General features: G+C 36.8%; 1 protein-coding gene across 1 annotated transcript in view; it reads left to right on the top strand.

Moving 5' to 3' along the window:
• Positions 1 to 17,639, top strand: part of LOC121945878 (ankyrin repeat and IBR domain-containing protein 1-like) — a 76,914-nt gene extending 59,275 nt beyond the window's left edge. Inside the window, exon 20 of the mRNA XM_042490241.2 lies at positions 14,329 to 17,639. Coding sequence (XP_042346175.1) covers positions 14,329 to 15,243 — 915 coding nt within the window. The 3' untranslated portion in view covers positions 15,244 to 17,639. The remainder of the gene's footprint in view (positions 1 to 14,328) is intronic.
• Positions 17,640 to 17,641: the final 2 nt, after the last annotated feature.

The following is a 17,641-nucleotide window of genomic DNA, read 5'->3' as shown; positions in this document are numbered from 1 at the left end:
CCAAAAACAGCTGAAAACACCTCAAAACAGCATAAAATAGCGTTCCAGGACACGCCATAGCAAAGAAAGTTGCAAAAACGGCCAAAAACACCATAACAATGCATGTTGAAAAAATGACCAAAAAGGCAAGGCTATAGTATGGCAAAAAGTGTCAAAATATGACATGTCCCAAAAACAGCTGAACACACCTTCAAACAGCTTAAAATAGCATGTCGACATACGCCAAACCATAGAATGTTGCAAAAACGGCCAAAAACACCATAACAATGCATGTTGAAAAAATGACCGAAAAGGCAAGGCTATAGTATGGCAAAAATGTCAAAATATTACATCTCTCAAAAACAGCTGAAAACACCTCAAAACAGCATAAAATAGCATGCCAATACATGCCAGAGCACTGAATGTTGCAAAAATGGCCAAAAACACCATAATACTGCAAGTTGAAAAAATGATCGAAAAGGCAAGGCTATAGTATGGCAAAAAATGTCAAAATATTACATCTCTCAAAAAAGTGCTGAAAATACCTCAAAACAGCACAAAATAGCGTGCCAATACAGGCCATAGCAAAGAAAGTTGCAAAAACGGCCAAAAACATCAAAATAATGCATGTTGAAAAAATGACCAAAAAGGCAAGGCTATAGTATGGGAAAAAGTGTCAAAATATGACATGTCCCAAAAACAGCTGAAAACACCTCAAAACAGCATAAAATAGCATGCCAATACATGCCAGAGCACTGAATGTTGCAAAAATGGCCAAAAACACCATAATTCTGCATGTTGAAAAAATGACCAAAAAGGCAAGGCTATAGTATGGCAAAAAGTGTCAAAATATGACATACCCCCAAAACAGCTGAAAACACCTCAAAACAGCATAAAATAGCGTTCCAGGACACGCCATAGCAAAGAAAGTTGCAAAAAGGTCCAAAAACACCATAATAATGCATGTTGAAAAAATGACCAAAAAGGCAAGGCTATAGTATGGCAAAAAGTGTCAAAATATGACATACCCCAAAAACAGCTGAAAACACCTCAAAACAGCATAAAATAGCATTCCAGGACACGCCATAGCAGAGAAAGTTGCAAAAACGTCCAAAAACACCATAATAATGCATGTTGAAAAAATGACTGAAAAGGCAAGGCTATAGTATGGCAAAAAGTGTCAAAATATTACATCTCTCAAAAACAGCTGAAAACACCTCAAAACAGCATAAAATAGCATGCCAATACATGCCAGAGCACTGAATGTTGCAAAAATGGCCAAAAACACCATAATACTGCATGTTGAAAAAATGATCGAAAAGGTAAGGCTATAGTATGGCAAAAAATGTCAAAATATTACATCTCTCAAAAAAAGCTGAAAATACCTCAAAACAGCATAAAATAGCGTTCAAGACACGCCATAGCATAAAATGTTGCAAAAACGGCCAAAAATCTCATATTAATATATGTTGAAAAAATGACAGAAAAGGCAAGGCTATAGTATGGCAAAAAATTTCAAAATATGACATGTCCCAAAAACAGCTGAAAACACCTCAAAACAGCATAAAATAGCGTGCCAATACAAGCCAGAGCACTGAATGTTGCAAAAATGGCCAAAAACACCATAATAATGTATGTTGAAAAAATGACCGAAAAGGCAAGGCTATAGTATGGCAACAAATGTCAAAACATGACATGTCTCAAAAACAGCTGAAAGTACCTCAAAACACCATAAAATAGCTTGCCAAGACATGCCATAGTATAGAATATTGCAAAAACGGCCAAAAACACCATAATGCTGCATGTTGAAAAAATGACCGAAAAGGCAAGGCTATAGTATGGCAAAAAAGTCAAAATATTACATGTCCAAAAACAGCTGAAAACACCTCAAAACAGCATAAAATAGCATTCCAAGACATGCCATAGCACTAAAACTTTGCAAAATGGCCAAAAACACCATAATAATGCATGTTGAAAAATGACCGAAAAGGCAAGGCTATAGTATGGCAAAAAAGTCAAAATATTACATCTCTCAAAAACAGCTGAAAACACCTCAAAACAGCATAAAATAGCATGCCAATACAGGCCATAGCAAAGAAAGTTGCAAAAACGGCCAAAAACACCATAATAATGCATGTTGAAAAAATGACCAAAAAGGCAAGGCTATAGTATGGCAAAAAGTGTCAAAATATGACATACCCCAAAAACAGCTGAAAACACCTCAAAACAGCATAAAATAGCGTTCCAGGACACGCCATAGCAAAGAAAGTTGCAAAAACGGCCAAAAACACCATAATAATGCATGTTGAAAAAATGACCGAAAAGGCAAGGCTATAGTATGGCAAAAAGTGTCAAAATATGACATGTCCCAAAAACAGCTGAAAACACCTCAAAACAGCATAAAATAGCATGCCAATACATGCCAGAGCACTGAATGTTGCAAAAACGGCCAAAAACACCATAATAATGCATGTTGAAAAAATGACCGAAAAGGCAAGGCTATAGTATGGCAAAAAATGTCAAAATATTACATCTCTCAAAAACAGCTGAAAACATCTCAAAACAGCATAAAGTAGCATGCCAATACATGCCAGAGCACTGAATGTTGCAAAAATGGCCAAAAACACCATAATAATGCATGTTGAAAAAATGACCAAAAAGGCGAGGCTATAGTATGGCAAAAAGTGTCAAAATATGACATACCCCAAAAACAGCTGAAAACACCTCAAAACAGCATAAAATAGCGTTCCAGGACACGCCATAGCAAAGAAAGTTGCAAAAACGGCCAAAAACACCATAATAATGCATGTTGAAAAAATGACCGAAAAGGCAAGGCTATAGTATGGCAAAAAGTGTCAAAATATGACATGTCCCAAAAACAGCTGAAAACACCTCAAAACAGCATAAAATAGCATGCCAATACATGCCAGAGCACTGAATGTTGCAAAAATGGCCAAAAACACCATAATACTGCAAGTTGAAAAAATGATCGAAAAGGCAAGGCTATAGTATGGCAAAAAAGTCAAAATATTACATCTCTCAAAAACAGCTGAAAACACCTCAAAACAGCATAAAATAGCATGCCAATACAGGCCATAGCAAAGAAAGTTGCAAAAACGGCCAAAAACACCATAATAATGTATGTTGAAAAAATGACCAAAAAGGCAAGGCTATAGTATGGCAAAAAGTGTCAAAATATGACATGTCCCAAAAACAGCTGAAAACACCTCAAAACAGCATAAAATAGCGTTCCAGGACACGCCATAGCAAAGAAAGTTGCAAAAACGGCCAAAAACACCATAATAATGCATGTTGAAAAATGACCAAAAGGCAAGGCTATAGTATGGCAAAAATTGGCAAAATATGACATGTCTCAAAAACAGCTGAAAACACCTCAAAACAGCATACAATAGCGTGCCAAGACATGCCACATCATAGTATGTTGCAAAAACGGCCAAAAACACCATAATAATGCATGTTGAAAAAATGACCGAAAAGGCAAGGCTATAGTATGGCAAAAAAGTCAAAATATTACATCTCTCAAAAACAGCTGAAAACACCTCAAAACAGCATAAAATAGCATGCCAATACATGCCAGAGCACTGAATGTTGCAAAAATGGCCAAAAACACCATAATACTGCAAGTTGAAAAAATGATCGAAAAGGCAAGGCTATAGTATGGCAAAAAATGTCAAAATATTACATCTCTCAAAAAAGTGCTGAAAATACCTCAAAACAGCACAAAATAGCGTGCCAATACAGGCCATAGCAAAGAAAGTTGCAAAAACGGCCAAAAACACCATAATAATGCATGTTGAAAAAATGACCAAAAAGGCAAGGCTATAGTATGGCAAAAAGTGTCAAAATATGACATGTCCCAAAAACAGCTGAAAACACCTCAAAACAGCATAAAATAGCGTTCCAGGACACGCCATAGCAAAGAAAGTTGCAAAAATGGCCAAAAACACCATAATAATGCATGTTGAAAAAATGACCGAAAAGGCAAGGCTATAGTATGGCAAAAAATGTCAAAATATGACATGTCCCAAAAACTGCTGAAAATACCTCAAAACAGCATAAAATAGCATGCCAATACAGGCCATAGCAAAGAAAGTTGCAAAAACGGCCAAAAACACCATAACAATGTATGTTGAAAAAATGACCGAAAAGGCAAGGCTATAGTATGGCAAAAAAGTCAAAATATTACATGTCCGAAAAACAGCTGAAAACACCTCAAATCATCATAAAATAGCGTGCCAAGACACGCCATAGCATAAAATGTTGCAAAAACGGCCAAAAACACCATAATAATGCATGTTGAAAAAATGACCGAAAAGGCAAGGCTATAGTATGGCAAAAAATGTCAAAATATGACATGTCCCAAAAACAGCTGAAAACACCTCAAAACAGCATAAAATAGCGTGCCAATACATGCCATAGCAAAGAAAAGTTGCAAAACGGCCAAAAACACCATAATAATGCATGTTGAAAAATGACCGAAAAGGCAAGGCTATAGTATGGCAAAAAATGTCAAAATATGACATGTCCCAAAAACTGCTGAAAATACCTCAAAACAGCATAAAATAGCATTCCAATACAAGCCATAGCAAAGAAAATTGCAAAAACGGCCAAAAACACCATAACAATGCATGTTGAAAAAATGACCGAAAAGGCAAGGCTATAGTATGGCAAAAAGTGTCAAAATATTACATCTCTCAAAAACAGCTGAAAACACCTCAAAACAGCATAAAATAGCATGCCAATACATGCCAGAGCACTGAATGTTGCAAAAACGGCCAAAAACACCATAACAATGTATGTTGAAAAAAACGAAAAGGCAAGGCTATAGTATGGCAAATAATGTCAAAATATGACATACCCCAAAAACAGCTGAAAACATCTCAAAAACGCATAAAATAGCATGCCAATACATGCCAGAGCACTGAATGTTGCAAAAACGGCCAAAAACACCATAATAACGCATGTTGAAAAAATGACCGAAAAGGTAAGGCTATAGTATGGCAAAAAATGTCAAAACATGACATGTCTCAAAAACAGCTGAAAGTACCTCAAAACAGCATAAAATAGCGTACGTAGACATGCCATAGCATAGAAAATTGCAAAAACGGCCAAAAACACCATAATAATGCATGTTGAAAAAATGACCGAAAAGGCAAGGCTATAGTATGGCAAAAAATGTCAAAATATGACATGTCCAAAAAAGTGCTGAAAACACCTCAAAACAGCATAAAATAGCATTCCAAGACACGCCATAGCATAAAACTTTGCAAAGACTGCCAAAAACACCATAATAATGCATGTTGAAAAAATGACCGAAAAGGTAAGGCTATAGTATGGCAAAAAATGTCAAAATATGACATGTCCAAAAAACAGCTGTAAACACCTCAAAACAGCACAAAATAGCGTGCCAATACAGGCCATAGCAAAGAAAGTTGCAAAAACGGCCAAAAACACCATAATAATGCATGTTGAAAAAATGACCGAAAAGGCAAGGCTATAGTATGGCAAAAAATGTCAAAACATGACAAGTCTCAAAAATAGCTGAAAGTACTTCAAAAACGCATAAAACAGCATGCCAATACATGCCAGAGCACTGAATGTTGCAAAAACGGCCAAAAACACCATAACAATGCATGTTGAAAAAATGACCGAAAAGGCAAGGCTATAGTATGGCAAAAAAGTCAAAATATTACACCTCTCAAAAACAGCTGAAAGTACCCCAAAACAGCATAAAATAGCGTGCCAATACAAGCCATAGCAAAGAAAGTTAGAAAAACGGCTAAAAACACCTTAACAATGCATGTTGAAAAAATGACCGAAAAGGCAAGGCTATAGTATGGCAAAAAATGTCAAAATATGACATGTCCAAAAAAGTCCTGAAAACACCTCAAAACAGCATAAAATAGCATTCCAAGACACGCCATAGCATAAAACTTTGCAAAGACTGCCAAAAACACCATAATAATGCATGTTGAAAAAATGACCGAAAAGGTAAGGCTATAGTATGGCAAAAAATGTCAAAATATTACATCTCTCAAAAACAGCTGAAAACACCTCAAAACAGCATAAAATAGCATGCCAATACATGCCAGAGTATTGAATGTTGCAAAAATAGCCAAAAACACCATAATAATGCATGTTGAAAAAATGACCGAAAAGGCAAGGCTATAGTATGGCAAAAAATGTCAAAACATGACAAGTCTCAAAAACAGCTGAAAGTACCTCAAAACACCATAAAATAGCGTGCCAATACATGCCATAGCAAAGAAAATTGCAAAAACGGCCAAAAACACCATCATAATGCATGTTGAAAAAATGACCGAAAAGGCAAGGCTATAGTATGGCAAAAAATGTCAAAATATGACATGTCCAAAAAACAGCTGTAAACACCTCAAAACAGCATAAAATAGCGTACGTAGACATGCCATAGCAAAGAAAATTGCAAAAACGGCCAAAAACACCATCATAATGCATGTTGAAAAAATGACCGAAAAGGCAAGGCTATAGTATGGCAAAAAATGTCAAAATATGACATGTCCAAAAAACAGCTGAAAACACCTCAAAACAGCACAAAATAGCATGCCAATACAGGCCATAGCAAAGAAAGTTGCAAAAACGGCCAAAAACACCATAATAATGCATGTTGAAAAAATGACCGAAAAGGCAAGGCTATAGTATGGCAAAAAGTGTCAAAATATTACATCTCTCAAAAACAGCTGAAAACACCTCAAAACAGCATAAAATAGCGTGCCAATACATGCCAGAGCACTGAATGTTGCAAAAATGGCCAAAAACACCATAATACTGCATGTTGAAAAAATGATCGAAAAGGTAAGGCTATAGTATGGCAAAAAATGTCAAAATATTACATCTCTCAAAAAAAGCTGAAAATACCTCAAAACAGCATAATATAGCGTGCCAAGACACGCCATAGCATAAAATGTTGCAAAAACGGCCAAAAATCTCATATTAATGTATGTTGAAAAAATGACAGAAAAGGCAAGGCTATAGTATGGCAAAAAATTTCAAAATATGACATGTCCCAAAAACAGCTGAAAACACCTCAAAACAGCATAAAATAACGTGCCTATACAAGCCAGAGCACTGAATGTTGCAAAAATGGCCAAAAACACCATAATAATGTATGTTGAAAAAATGACCGAAAAGGCAAGGCTATAGTATGGCAACAAATGTCAAAACATGACATGTCTCAAAAACAGCTGAAAGTACCTCAAAACACCATAAAATAGCTTGCCAAGACATGCCATAGTATAGAATATTGCAAAAACGGCCAAAAACACCATAATGCTGCATGGTGAAAAAATGACCAAAAAGGCAAGGCTATAGTATGGCAAAAAAGTCAAAATATTACATCTCTCAAAAACAGCTGAAAACACCTCAAAACAGCATAAAATAGCATGCCAATACAGGCCATAGCAAAGAAAGTTGCAAAAACGGCCAAAAACACCATAATAATGCATGTTGAAAAAATGACCAAAAAGGCAAGGCTATAGTATGGCAAAAAGTGTCAAAATATGACATACCCCAAAAACAGCTGTAAACACCTCAAAACAGCATAAAATAGCGTTCCAGGAAACGCCATAGCAAAGAAAGTTGCAAAAAGGTCCAAAAACACCATAATAATGCATGTTGAAAAAATGACCAAAAAGGCAAGGCTATAGTATGGCAAAAAGTGTCAAAATATGACATACCCCAAAAACAGCTGAAAACACCTCAAAACAGCATAAAATAGCATGCCAATACAGGCCATAGCAAAGAAAGTTGCAAAAACGGCCAAAAACACCATAATAATGCATGTTGAAAAAATGACCAAAAAGGCAAGGCTATAGTATGGCAAAAAGTGTCAAAATATGACATACCCCAAAAACAGCTGAAAACACCTCAAAACAGCATAAAATAGCGTTCCAGGACACGCCATAGCAGAGAAAGTTGCAAAAACGTCCAAAAACACCATAATAATGCATGTTGAAAAAATGACCGAAAAGGCAAGGCTATAGTATGGCAAAAAGTGTCAAAATATTACATCTCTCAAAAACAGCTGAAAACACCTCAAAACAGCATAAAATAGCATGCCAATACATGCCAGAGCACTGAATGTTGCAAAAATGGCCAAAAACACCATAATACTGCATGTTGAAAAAATGATCGAAAAGGTAAGGCTATAGTATGGCAAAAAATGTCAAAATATTACATCTCTCAAAAAAAGCTGAAAATACCTCAAAACAGCATAATATAGCGTGCCAAGACACGCCATAGCATAAAATGTTGCAAAAACGGCCAAAAATCTCATATTAATGTATGTTGAAAAAATGACAGAAAAGGCAAGGCTATAGTATGGCAAAAAATTTCAAAATATGACATGTCCCAAAAACAGCTGAAAACACCTCAAAACAGCATAAAATAGCGTGCCTATACAAGCCAGAGCACTGAATGTTGCAAAAATGGCCAAAAACACCATAATAATGTATGTTGAAAAAATGACCGAAAAGGCAAGGCTATAGTATGGCAACAAATGTCAAAACATGACATGTCTCAAAAACAGCTGAAAGTACCTCAAAACACCATAAAATAGCTTGCCAAGACATGCCATAGTATAGAATATTGCAAAAACGGCCAAAAACACCATAATGCTGCATGGTGAAAAAATGACCAAAAAGGCAAGGCTATAGTATGGCAAAAAATGTCAAAATATGACATGTCCAAAAAAGTGCTGAAAACACCTCAAAACAACATAAAATAGCATTCCAAGATACGCCATAGCATAAAACTTTGCAAAGACTGCCAAAAAAACAACATAATAATGTATGTTGAAAAAATGATCGAAAAGGCAAGGCTATAGTATGGCAAAAAATGTCAAAATATGACATGTCCAAAAAACAGCTGTAAACACCTCAAAACAGCACAAAATAGCGTGCCAATACAGGCCATAGCAAAGAAAGTTGCAAAAACGGCCAAAAACACCATAATAATGTATGTTGAAAAAATGACCAAAAAGGCAAGGCTATAGTATGGCAAAAAGTGTCAAAATATGACATGTCCCAAAAACAGCTGAAAACACCTCAAAACAGCATAAAATAGCGTTCCAGGACACGCCATAGCAAAGAAAGTTGCAAAAACGGCCAAAAACACCATAACAATGCATGTTGAAAAAATGACCGAAAAGGCAAGGCTATAGTATGGCAACAAATGTCAAAACATGACATGTCTCAAAAACAGCTGAAAGTACCTCAAAACACCATAAAATAGCTTGCCAAGACATGCCATAGTATAGAATATTGTAAAAACGGCCAAAAACACCATAATGCTGCATGGTGAAAAAATGACCAAAAAGGCAAGGCTATAGTATGGCAAAAAATGTCAAAATATGACATGTCCAAAAAAGTGCTGAAAACACCTCAAAACAACATAAAATAGCATTCCAAGATACGCCATAGCATAAAACTTTGCAAAGACTGCCAAAAAAACAACATAATAATGTATGTTGAAAAAATGATCGAAAAGGCAAGGCTATAGTATGGCAAAAAATGTCAAAATATGACATGTCCAAAAAACAGCTGTAAACACCTCAAAACAGCACAAAATAGCGTGCCAATACAGGCCATAGCAAAGAAAGTTGCAAAAACGGCCAAAAACACCATAATAATGTATGTTGAAAAAATGACCAAAAAGGCAAGGCTATAGTATGGCAAAAAGTGTCAAAACATGACATCTCTCAAAAACAGCTGAAAACACCTCAAAACAGCACAAAATAGCGTGCCAATACAGGCCATAGCAAAGAAAGTTGCAAAAACGGCCAAAAACACCATAATAATGTATGTTGAAAAAATGACCAAAAAGGCAAGGCTATAGTATGGCAAAAAGTGTCAAAACATGACATCTCTCAAAAACAGCTGAAAACACCTCAAAACAGCATAAAATAGCATGCCAATACATGCCAGAGCACTGAATGTTGCAAAAATGGCCAAAAACACCATAATACTGCAAGTTGAAAAAATGATCGAAAAGGCAAGGCTATAGTATGGCAAAAAATGTCAAAATATTACATCTCTCAAAAAAGTGCTGAAAATACCTCAAAACAGCACAAAATAGCGTGCCAATACAGGCCATAGCAAAGAAAGTTGCAAAAACGGCCAAAAACATCAAAATAATGCATGTTGAAAAAATGACCAAAAAGGCAAGGCTATAGTATGGGAAAAAGTGTCAAAATATGACATGTCCCAAAAACAGCTGAAAACACCTCAAAACAGCATAAAATAGCATGCCAATACATGCCAGAGCACTGAATGTTGCAAAAATGGCCAAAAACACCATAATTCTGCATGTTGAAAAAATGACCAAAAAGGCAAGGCTATAGTATGGCAAAAAGTGTCAAAATCTGACATACCCCCAAAACAGCTGAAAACACCTCAAAACAGCATAAAATAGCGTTCCAGGACACGCCATAGCAAAGAAAGTTGCAAAAACGTCCAAAAACACCATAATGCATGTTGAAAAAATGACCGAAAAGGCAAGGCTATAGTATGGCAAAAAATGTCAAAACATGACATGTCTCAAAAACAGCTGAAAGTACCTCAAAACAGCATAAAATAGCGTACGTAGACATGCCATATCATAGAAAATTGCAAAAACGGCCAAAAACACCATAATAATGCATGTTGAAAAAATGACCGAAAAGGCAAGGCTATAGTATGGCAAAAAAGGACAAAATATGACATGTCCCCAAAACAGCTGAAAACACCCCAAAACAGCACAAAATAGCGTGCCAATACATGCCAGCAAAGAAAGTTGCAAAAACGGCCAAAAACACCATTACAATGCATGTTGAAAAAATGACCGAAAAGACAAGGCTATAGTATGGCAAAAAATGTCAAAACATGACATGTCTCAAAAACAGCTGAAAATACCTCAAAACACCATAAAATAGCATGCCGAGACACTCCATAGCATAGAATATTGCAAAAACGGCCAAAAACACCATAATGCTGCTTGGTGAAAAAATGACCGAAAAGGCAAGGCTATAGTATGGTAAAAAATGTCAAAATATGACATTTCCCAAAAACAGCTGAAAACCACATAGTATAGCATGTTAAGACAGTTGATAGTATAGAATGTCGAAAAATTGGAAAAAACATTTCCATGGTACGATGTGACCTGTACAACATACCCATTTTTGGCCTTTTACACTTATACAATACATCTCCAGTTATGATGCAAAACCTTTAAAAGGAGAAGTAGTGTATACATTTTTCATATGACTCTCTGGAGGCCATGCCGAATCTCTTTTTTGCAAGGATCAGCTCAGTGATTTCCCTCCACAATAAATGTCTGAAAACATCATTTCCTGGCCTTTTTCAGTCTGGGAAAAATTGATTAACAATAACAATTGACCAAAGCGTAATATCTAATAGTCTAATGTACTTTATTTGCTAATTAAGTAATGGAAACGTGTTTAAATGCAAATGTTGCCTTGAGGCAACACCGTACCATTATGGATTCACTATGACACCGTGACATTTTTGTATAGTGTATTTAGGTATATATATTGTTCAAAAGCATACCAGTCACCATCATTTTCTTTTTATCTCTACAATTTAACGTACAGAAATATGATGTTAGTTGTGTCAGAAACTCTGTAATCATCACATGGTGCCACTCTGACAGGACCCTCCGCATCAAGCTATGATGTTTTCGGTATCCTGTGTCAGCTGTTTACGCTCCGAGATGCCGTTACGTTGATGTCAACAAATGCACATGGTGGGATGAAGCAGCATGGTCCTTATTTTATACAACAATTCACAAATGGTTAGATGTAGCAAAAAAATGCACATGGTAAAGTGTAGAAAAACAATCACACACACACACACACACATCTTCATGGGAGTGAACCCCTTCACTCCTTTTGTTTTGTGGTTACCAGCAGCATCATTACCTGAAGCTGTCCTTCAGCGTTTCAGTGTTTTGTCCCGCCACGTTGTCAGCTGACACCGCCTTTGAGTGTTACATGTGGTCTCACCTGCTGCCATCCAGCTGTCTGCCAGCTTATGATAACAATGCCACCCGTTCTGTCTGATAACGTCGTCATCTGAAAGTAGACTTTTGGCATCACACTCATACGATGAAAGTACTGACAGAGCAGCGCTATTTGACGAGTTCAGAATGAGAACAGGTTGACACTCGTGAAACTGAAAACAAGCATTCAAATGAAGCACCAGTGATCAAACACTCAAATTTGACATAACTTCCTTATTTTTCAGAAGCTTATGATAGTTTGTTTTGTTATATGGCTCATGTAATGTTAGAGGAAACACGCTTAGACGCTTACATATTCATTCACATAGGTTGTTGCATCGGTTGTTAGTTTTGATTGACATACAATGCTATGACTTTTTTGATGATTTTTAAGCAACATACTATACTATGATGTTTTTGATGATCTTTTAGCAACATGCAATATACTATACTATAACTTTTTTTGTGATAATTTTGATGACACACTAAATTGGACGACCTGCTAAATTATGACTTTTTTCATCTGATTTTGGCCGACATACCTGGATGACATAATGTAGTGTGACTTTTTATACATACTAAACTGTGATTTTTATGCTGTTTTGGATGACATCCTATATCATGACTTCTTTAGGCAATTTTGGACAACATACTGTAATATACTCTTTCACGCTATTAGGCGAATATACTATACTACGACTTATTTATGCTATTCTGGTTGATATACTATGCTATGACTTTTTCATTACATTTTTATATTCATAATATCTATGAGTATTTTATGACATTTTCTGCAATTACATATACTATGACATTCATGAGATATTATACTATTACTTTGTTTGACCTCATTTTTTTATGACATTTTCTGTGACATAGTAAAGCATGACATTTTTTTTGCATACTATAAATAAACATTTTTCTGACATATTTTAATACAACTCTTTTCGTTTCTTCATATCTTCTAAGCCACAGTCTACAATGAATTTAAAAAAAAAACCAAAAACGTGTTTTTCTCACATACCTCCAGTGAATGAAGAATCCAAAATTAGACTTTATACGCTATGTACTATTAACCCCCTAAATGACCATTTGTATATGGCACTTTGTTTGAAATTGTTGCACAAACGGACAGAAATGGCGAATTTTGAGAAGTATTGTTTCACTTTGGTGTCAGTACTGTGATTTTTGTCTAATGAAATAAACAGATTAAATACATGTACACATTGCACAACAGAAGTAAAAATCTCATTAGTTGTACATTCTAATTCATTGTTGTCCAAAAACTATTGGGTGACATGTTTCTTTATCACAATGAACATGGGCATATGTTTATTTTAAGTCAATATCACATACTTCATCATGGTGCCTATAATACTCACTATACAACATCCCATGTTGAAAATAATTCCCTAAAAAATAAACTGTTTACTCTGATTTCAGTACTGTTTGCTAAAAACTACACTTCTTAGCTGTATTGGGATTTTTTGTATTTTGATTTTAAAAATTGATCATATTTGTGAATGGGCTGACAGCCACAGACTGGTTGGGGAAGTTGGAACATACTGAGAGACTGTTGTTGAAAAATTATGCATTTATGGTAATAAACCTAAGAGGCCTTTGTAAGTCCTTCACACTTTGCATACTTTATGTGAGGAGACTCTGGGTGTCTGAAGGTTAAGCTAAGATGAGGACATTGTAGATATTATTTTAGTCCCATGGTAAAAAGTCTGGGCTGAGGGTTACACAATATTGTTTTGACGTCTCTGAGGTGGTTTGATCATACATGATTCTGTATGACAATCTATAACACTGAGGGGATGTAATTTTACTTTCAGTTTTTGGTATATCTCTATCGATGCATGCCTGCTGGACCTAAAGCCTCTCTGATCATATTCATGTTGTAATAAACATATGCAAGTAAGGACGACTGAGGCTCGTCGAGTTTGATCTATTATTCATCAAAGAGAAGACTGACCAGAAGTACAAGTTTTCTGACATTACAAACAAACCCGCTGTTATTTTATCTAACAAAAATACACAGTATCACCAGCCTTATCTTTTACCACGATGCAAAGTGTAAAACTTCAAAAAACTCAAATGCAGCAAACAGCTACAAAGCAGCTATAAAAAATGACAGAGAAACATAGCTCCCACCTGGTATTATTGTTCTGTTCTTGTTAATAGATGGTGCAGGTTGGACATGAACTGCAGGTGTGAAACAGCTGGTGTTCTATAACTGGATGATATTGGTTTGGCCTGCATTTCTGACACTGTCTATGCTGGATTTTCTTGCAGGGTCTTGGTTCTTTGGACGACGATGACCCTAACATTCTTCTGGCCATTCAGCTGTCACTCCAGGACTCTGGGATGTCAGGGATTGGGTCCAGCCAAGACGTCCTTGCAAACGAAGCCTCACTTGGTGCTATTGGCACCTCCCTGCCTTCCAGGCTTGAACAGAGTGCTCCAGATGTAGAGGTCCCTCCCAGAGCGTCTCTGAGCAGCTCCGAACTGCTGGAGCTGGGAGATAACCTGGCTAGACTTGACAACATCAACATCAGCAGTCAGTACTCTGCTACCACCTCTGTGCAGCACTGTGAAAGTCACCACCGGGCCTATGGGGCGTCTATGCCGATACCAGTGGCTTCAGGTGGCAGCAAGTCATCGACTGGCCTCTTCTCCTCTTCCAGCGACACGATAGACTCAACCACTTGCAGCAGCCACGACCCATCCTCGTCCTCTGCATTAGTAGCAAATGCTAACTTGCTGGGCAACATCATGGCTTGGTTCCATGACATGAATCCTCAAGGCATCACCCTGGTCCCCTCAACCTCCTCTGACACTGACTCAAACCTCGGCACAATCCATGCAGTCGGAGGAGGGTGCACGGAGGATGACGAGAAAGGAGGGGCTGTCCTTCCCGAAACCAGGAAACCTCAGGAAGTGATGGCAGATGTGGGTTTCTGCTCTCAGAGACTGAGCGACATGGAGGAGAAGGAGAGTGCCGTCGCTCAGAGGCCAACCCAGTTAGACCTGGTGGGGCTGGACGCCACACCGCTACCTTACATGGCCACCCTTGATGCAAATGTGGACCATGCGGAACGGGGAGGCTCAAAGGTCTGCCATGTTGACACTCCGCGATGTGACTCTGTGTCCGACCAGCTGCCCAGCACCAGCTCTTCCGAGTGGGAGGACCAAGTGCACTTGGTATGAACTGACTGGCTGAGATGGGGAGGAAATGTTTTGGAAAGGCCAAAAACCACTATCCATTGCAATTTAAGTGGAACGGAATGTATACAGAATGAAGAATGTGTCAGTTTGTACTCGGTGGGAAAGAGGGGGAAGAAGTATTTAGACTCTTAGGGAAGTCTACCATTGCAGTCAGAACGATTTCCTGTGTTTACTGTATTGTCAGCCCCCCAACAGCTAGCCCTCCTGAAAAGACAGCACTAACTAAAGGAGAGATTACATTTAATTTTCTTGAAGGATATATTTCCTAAAATGATTCTGTGCTGATAGAAATACGAATGCTTGCTTTTTTTTTTTTTAAATCAATTTTAGAAGAGATAAGAGATGTAGAGGCTTAAGCATTGTGCAGGTTTTTTTTCCACTGGAGTAAAGCCTACTGTATTTGTCTGAATCAGGTCTGAAGGAATTTTTTCCAACTGTACATATGAGCATATTAATATTTTGTTCCAATATTCAGACTGTGGGCTACAGGCTGGGAGACGGTTCTCGCTCATATCCAAACCTGCCTACTTTACAGGTGCCAAACACTGACTAGCAAAAGCAGTTTGCAGTCACCAAGTGGATTCTTCAAAGCAAATTGTGCCTGCTTATTACAATCTCAACAACTCAGCTAAACTTTAAATGTGAAAGCCTTGAGCCATACTTGTATTTGAGGTTGCAGCTGTGTGATGTTTTCCAAATCTCGCTACTTTCTTAAAGCAGTAGTGTTGCTGTGTACAGTAAAACTGTAGTGTAAGACCATCATGGTTGTGTATTTTAGTATGTGAAATGTTCACAAACAAAAACTTAGACTCATTATTCAAATGGAAAGACAGTGGTCTGCTCAAAAAAAATTCAAAATCGAGCTGACAATGAGTATTCATCTTAGAGCTTCAATCTTAACACGCTTTCAATGAGAAATGTCTTCTGCTCTCCAAAAAAAACAAATGCTGAGGACCCAGAGGGGCTGCTCAGTGTCATTCTGATCACTATATTCTGAGTTCTATTGTAGCTCGCTTAAATAAATGTTTGAGAGCTGCGGATGAATGTGGAGCGTGACTGACTAAGTAGACAGTGAGTAGTCTTGTTTAGATACCGCAGGAAAGGCCAGTGAGAGAGATAATCAGGCAATCTCATTCAGACTTTGGCGAATTAATTAATCACGCCCAAGTCACTGTAATTAATCTCTGGGTTCTATTTAAGTGTAATATAAGCAAAGCCTTCTTCGAGCTCTACAGATGTCTCGGGCAGCAGGGTAATGCATGGAGAATTCATGAATGTGTATTGCATCTCAAACACATTGGGAGTCCATGTATTTTAAACGGTTCTCTACACAGTTAGAGATACAGTGCCTTTATGTCAATCACCGTTATTTCATATTTTTTTTTCACACATTTTTCTGAGTGCTAATTACACAGTTTTTACAGAGTAAACAAAACAAACACCTGTTACCTTAAAGTTATTTCTCTCACATGAAGTTTAAAGTGTGCAAACATGAGAACTTGATTTCATCCTCTCATCAAAATATTTGTAGCATGAGGCTTTTTTGTTGGTTCTACTAGTATTATGTTAATGGATAACACTGATTTTATATGATTTGGTATTATGGGAAACGGCTAATGTCATACTTTCCAATCTTGCTCCCAAATAATTCTAAAAAGTTTTATGTCTCTTTTTTTGTGCAGAAGGGCTCTTTGCCCTAAATTTTGAAGTTGTTTTTTCTGAAACTAAAAATCACTGTATTGACTTTAAAAATGATTTGACCTACTGTATGTGTATCATGTATCTTACCTAAAGACACTAAAATGGAGGAAAGTTGCAATATATAGTAGGTATTTATTTGGAATCAAACAAATCCATTCAAGAAAATGGATTGTGAATAACCAATATGACACACTGATCAGTGTTTTACCTTGAAAACTTAATTATGTTTTTGTACAGACTAATGTCTGACTGAAGTAAATTACCTTTTTTTTTCTAGCAGATGTATAAAGCCACATTAAATTTAAAGATAGCATTTTGAAGTTGTGAAACTGTGAGTGCCATGTGGTTAGTGGAGCTAACTTTGTTGGACTTGGTTAATGGAACAAAAGAGATAACATACAGTATGTTGCCCTTTTTTGTGTAACAGTACGCTGTGCATGAAATGGGTACAGCTCTAAATGGAATTTGTACTTCCTTTGTATTTCACCTCTAATGTTCAGGTGATTTATTTTAAAATGGCATATAACATTTTGTAACTCACTGAGATTTTCTATGGTAAAGCAACTAATCCTTGAAATGCTATTTGCACTTTCATAGTCTATACTTGATACATTCCCTCTTTATATGAAAAAAATGTTTGATGTGTGATGCCAATAAACTATGTGTTGAGTTTTAAATT

Source organism: Plectropomus leopardus, chromosome 11 (genome assembly GCF_026936395.1).
Source record: "Plectropomus leopardus strain MGB_pleo_1.0 chromosome 11, ASM2693639v1, whole genome shotgun sequence".
Taxonomy (NCBI): domain Eukaryota; kingdom Metazoa; phylum Chordata; class Actinopteri; order Perciformes; family Serranidae; genus Plectropomus; species Plectropomus leopardus.
This window is presented reverse-complemented; position numbering and strand designations above follow the sequence as displayed.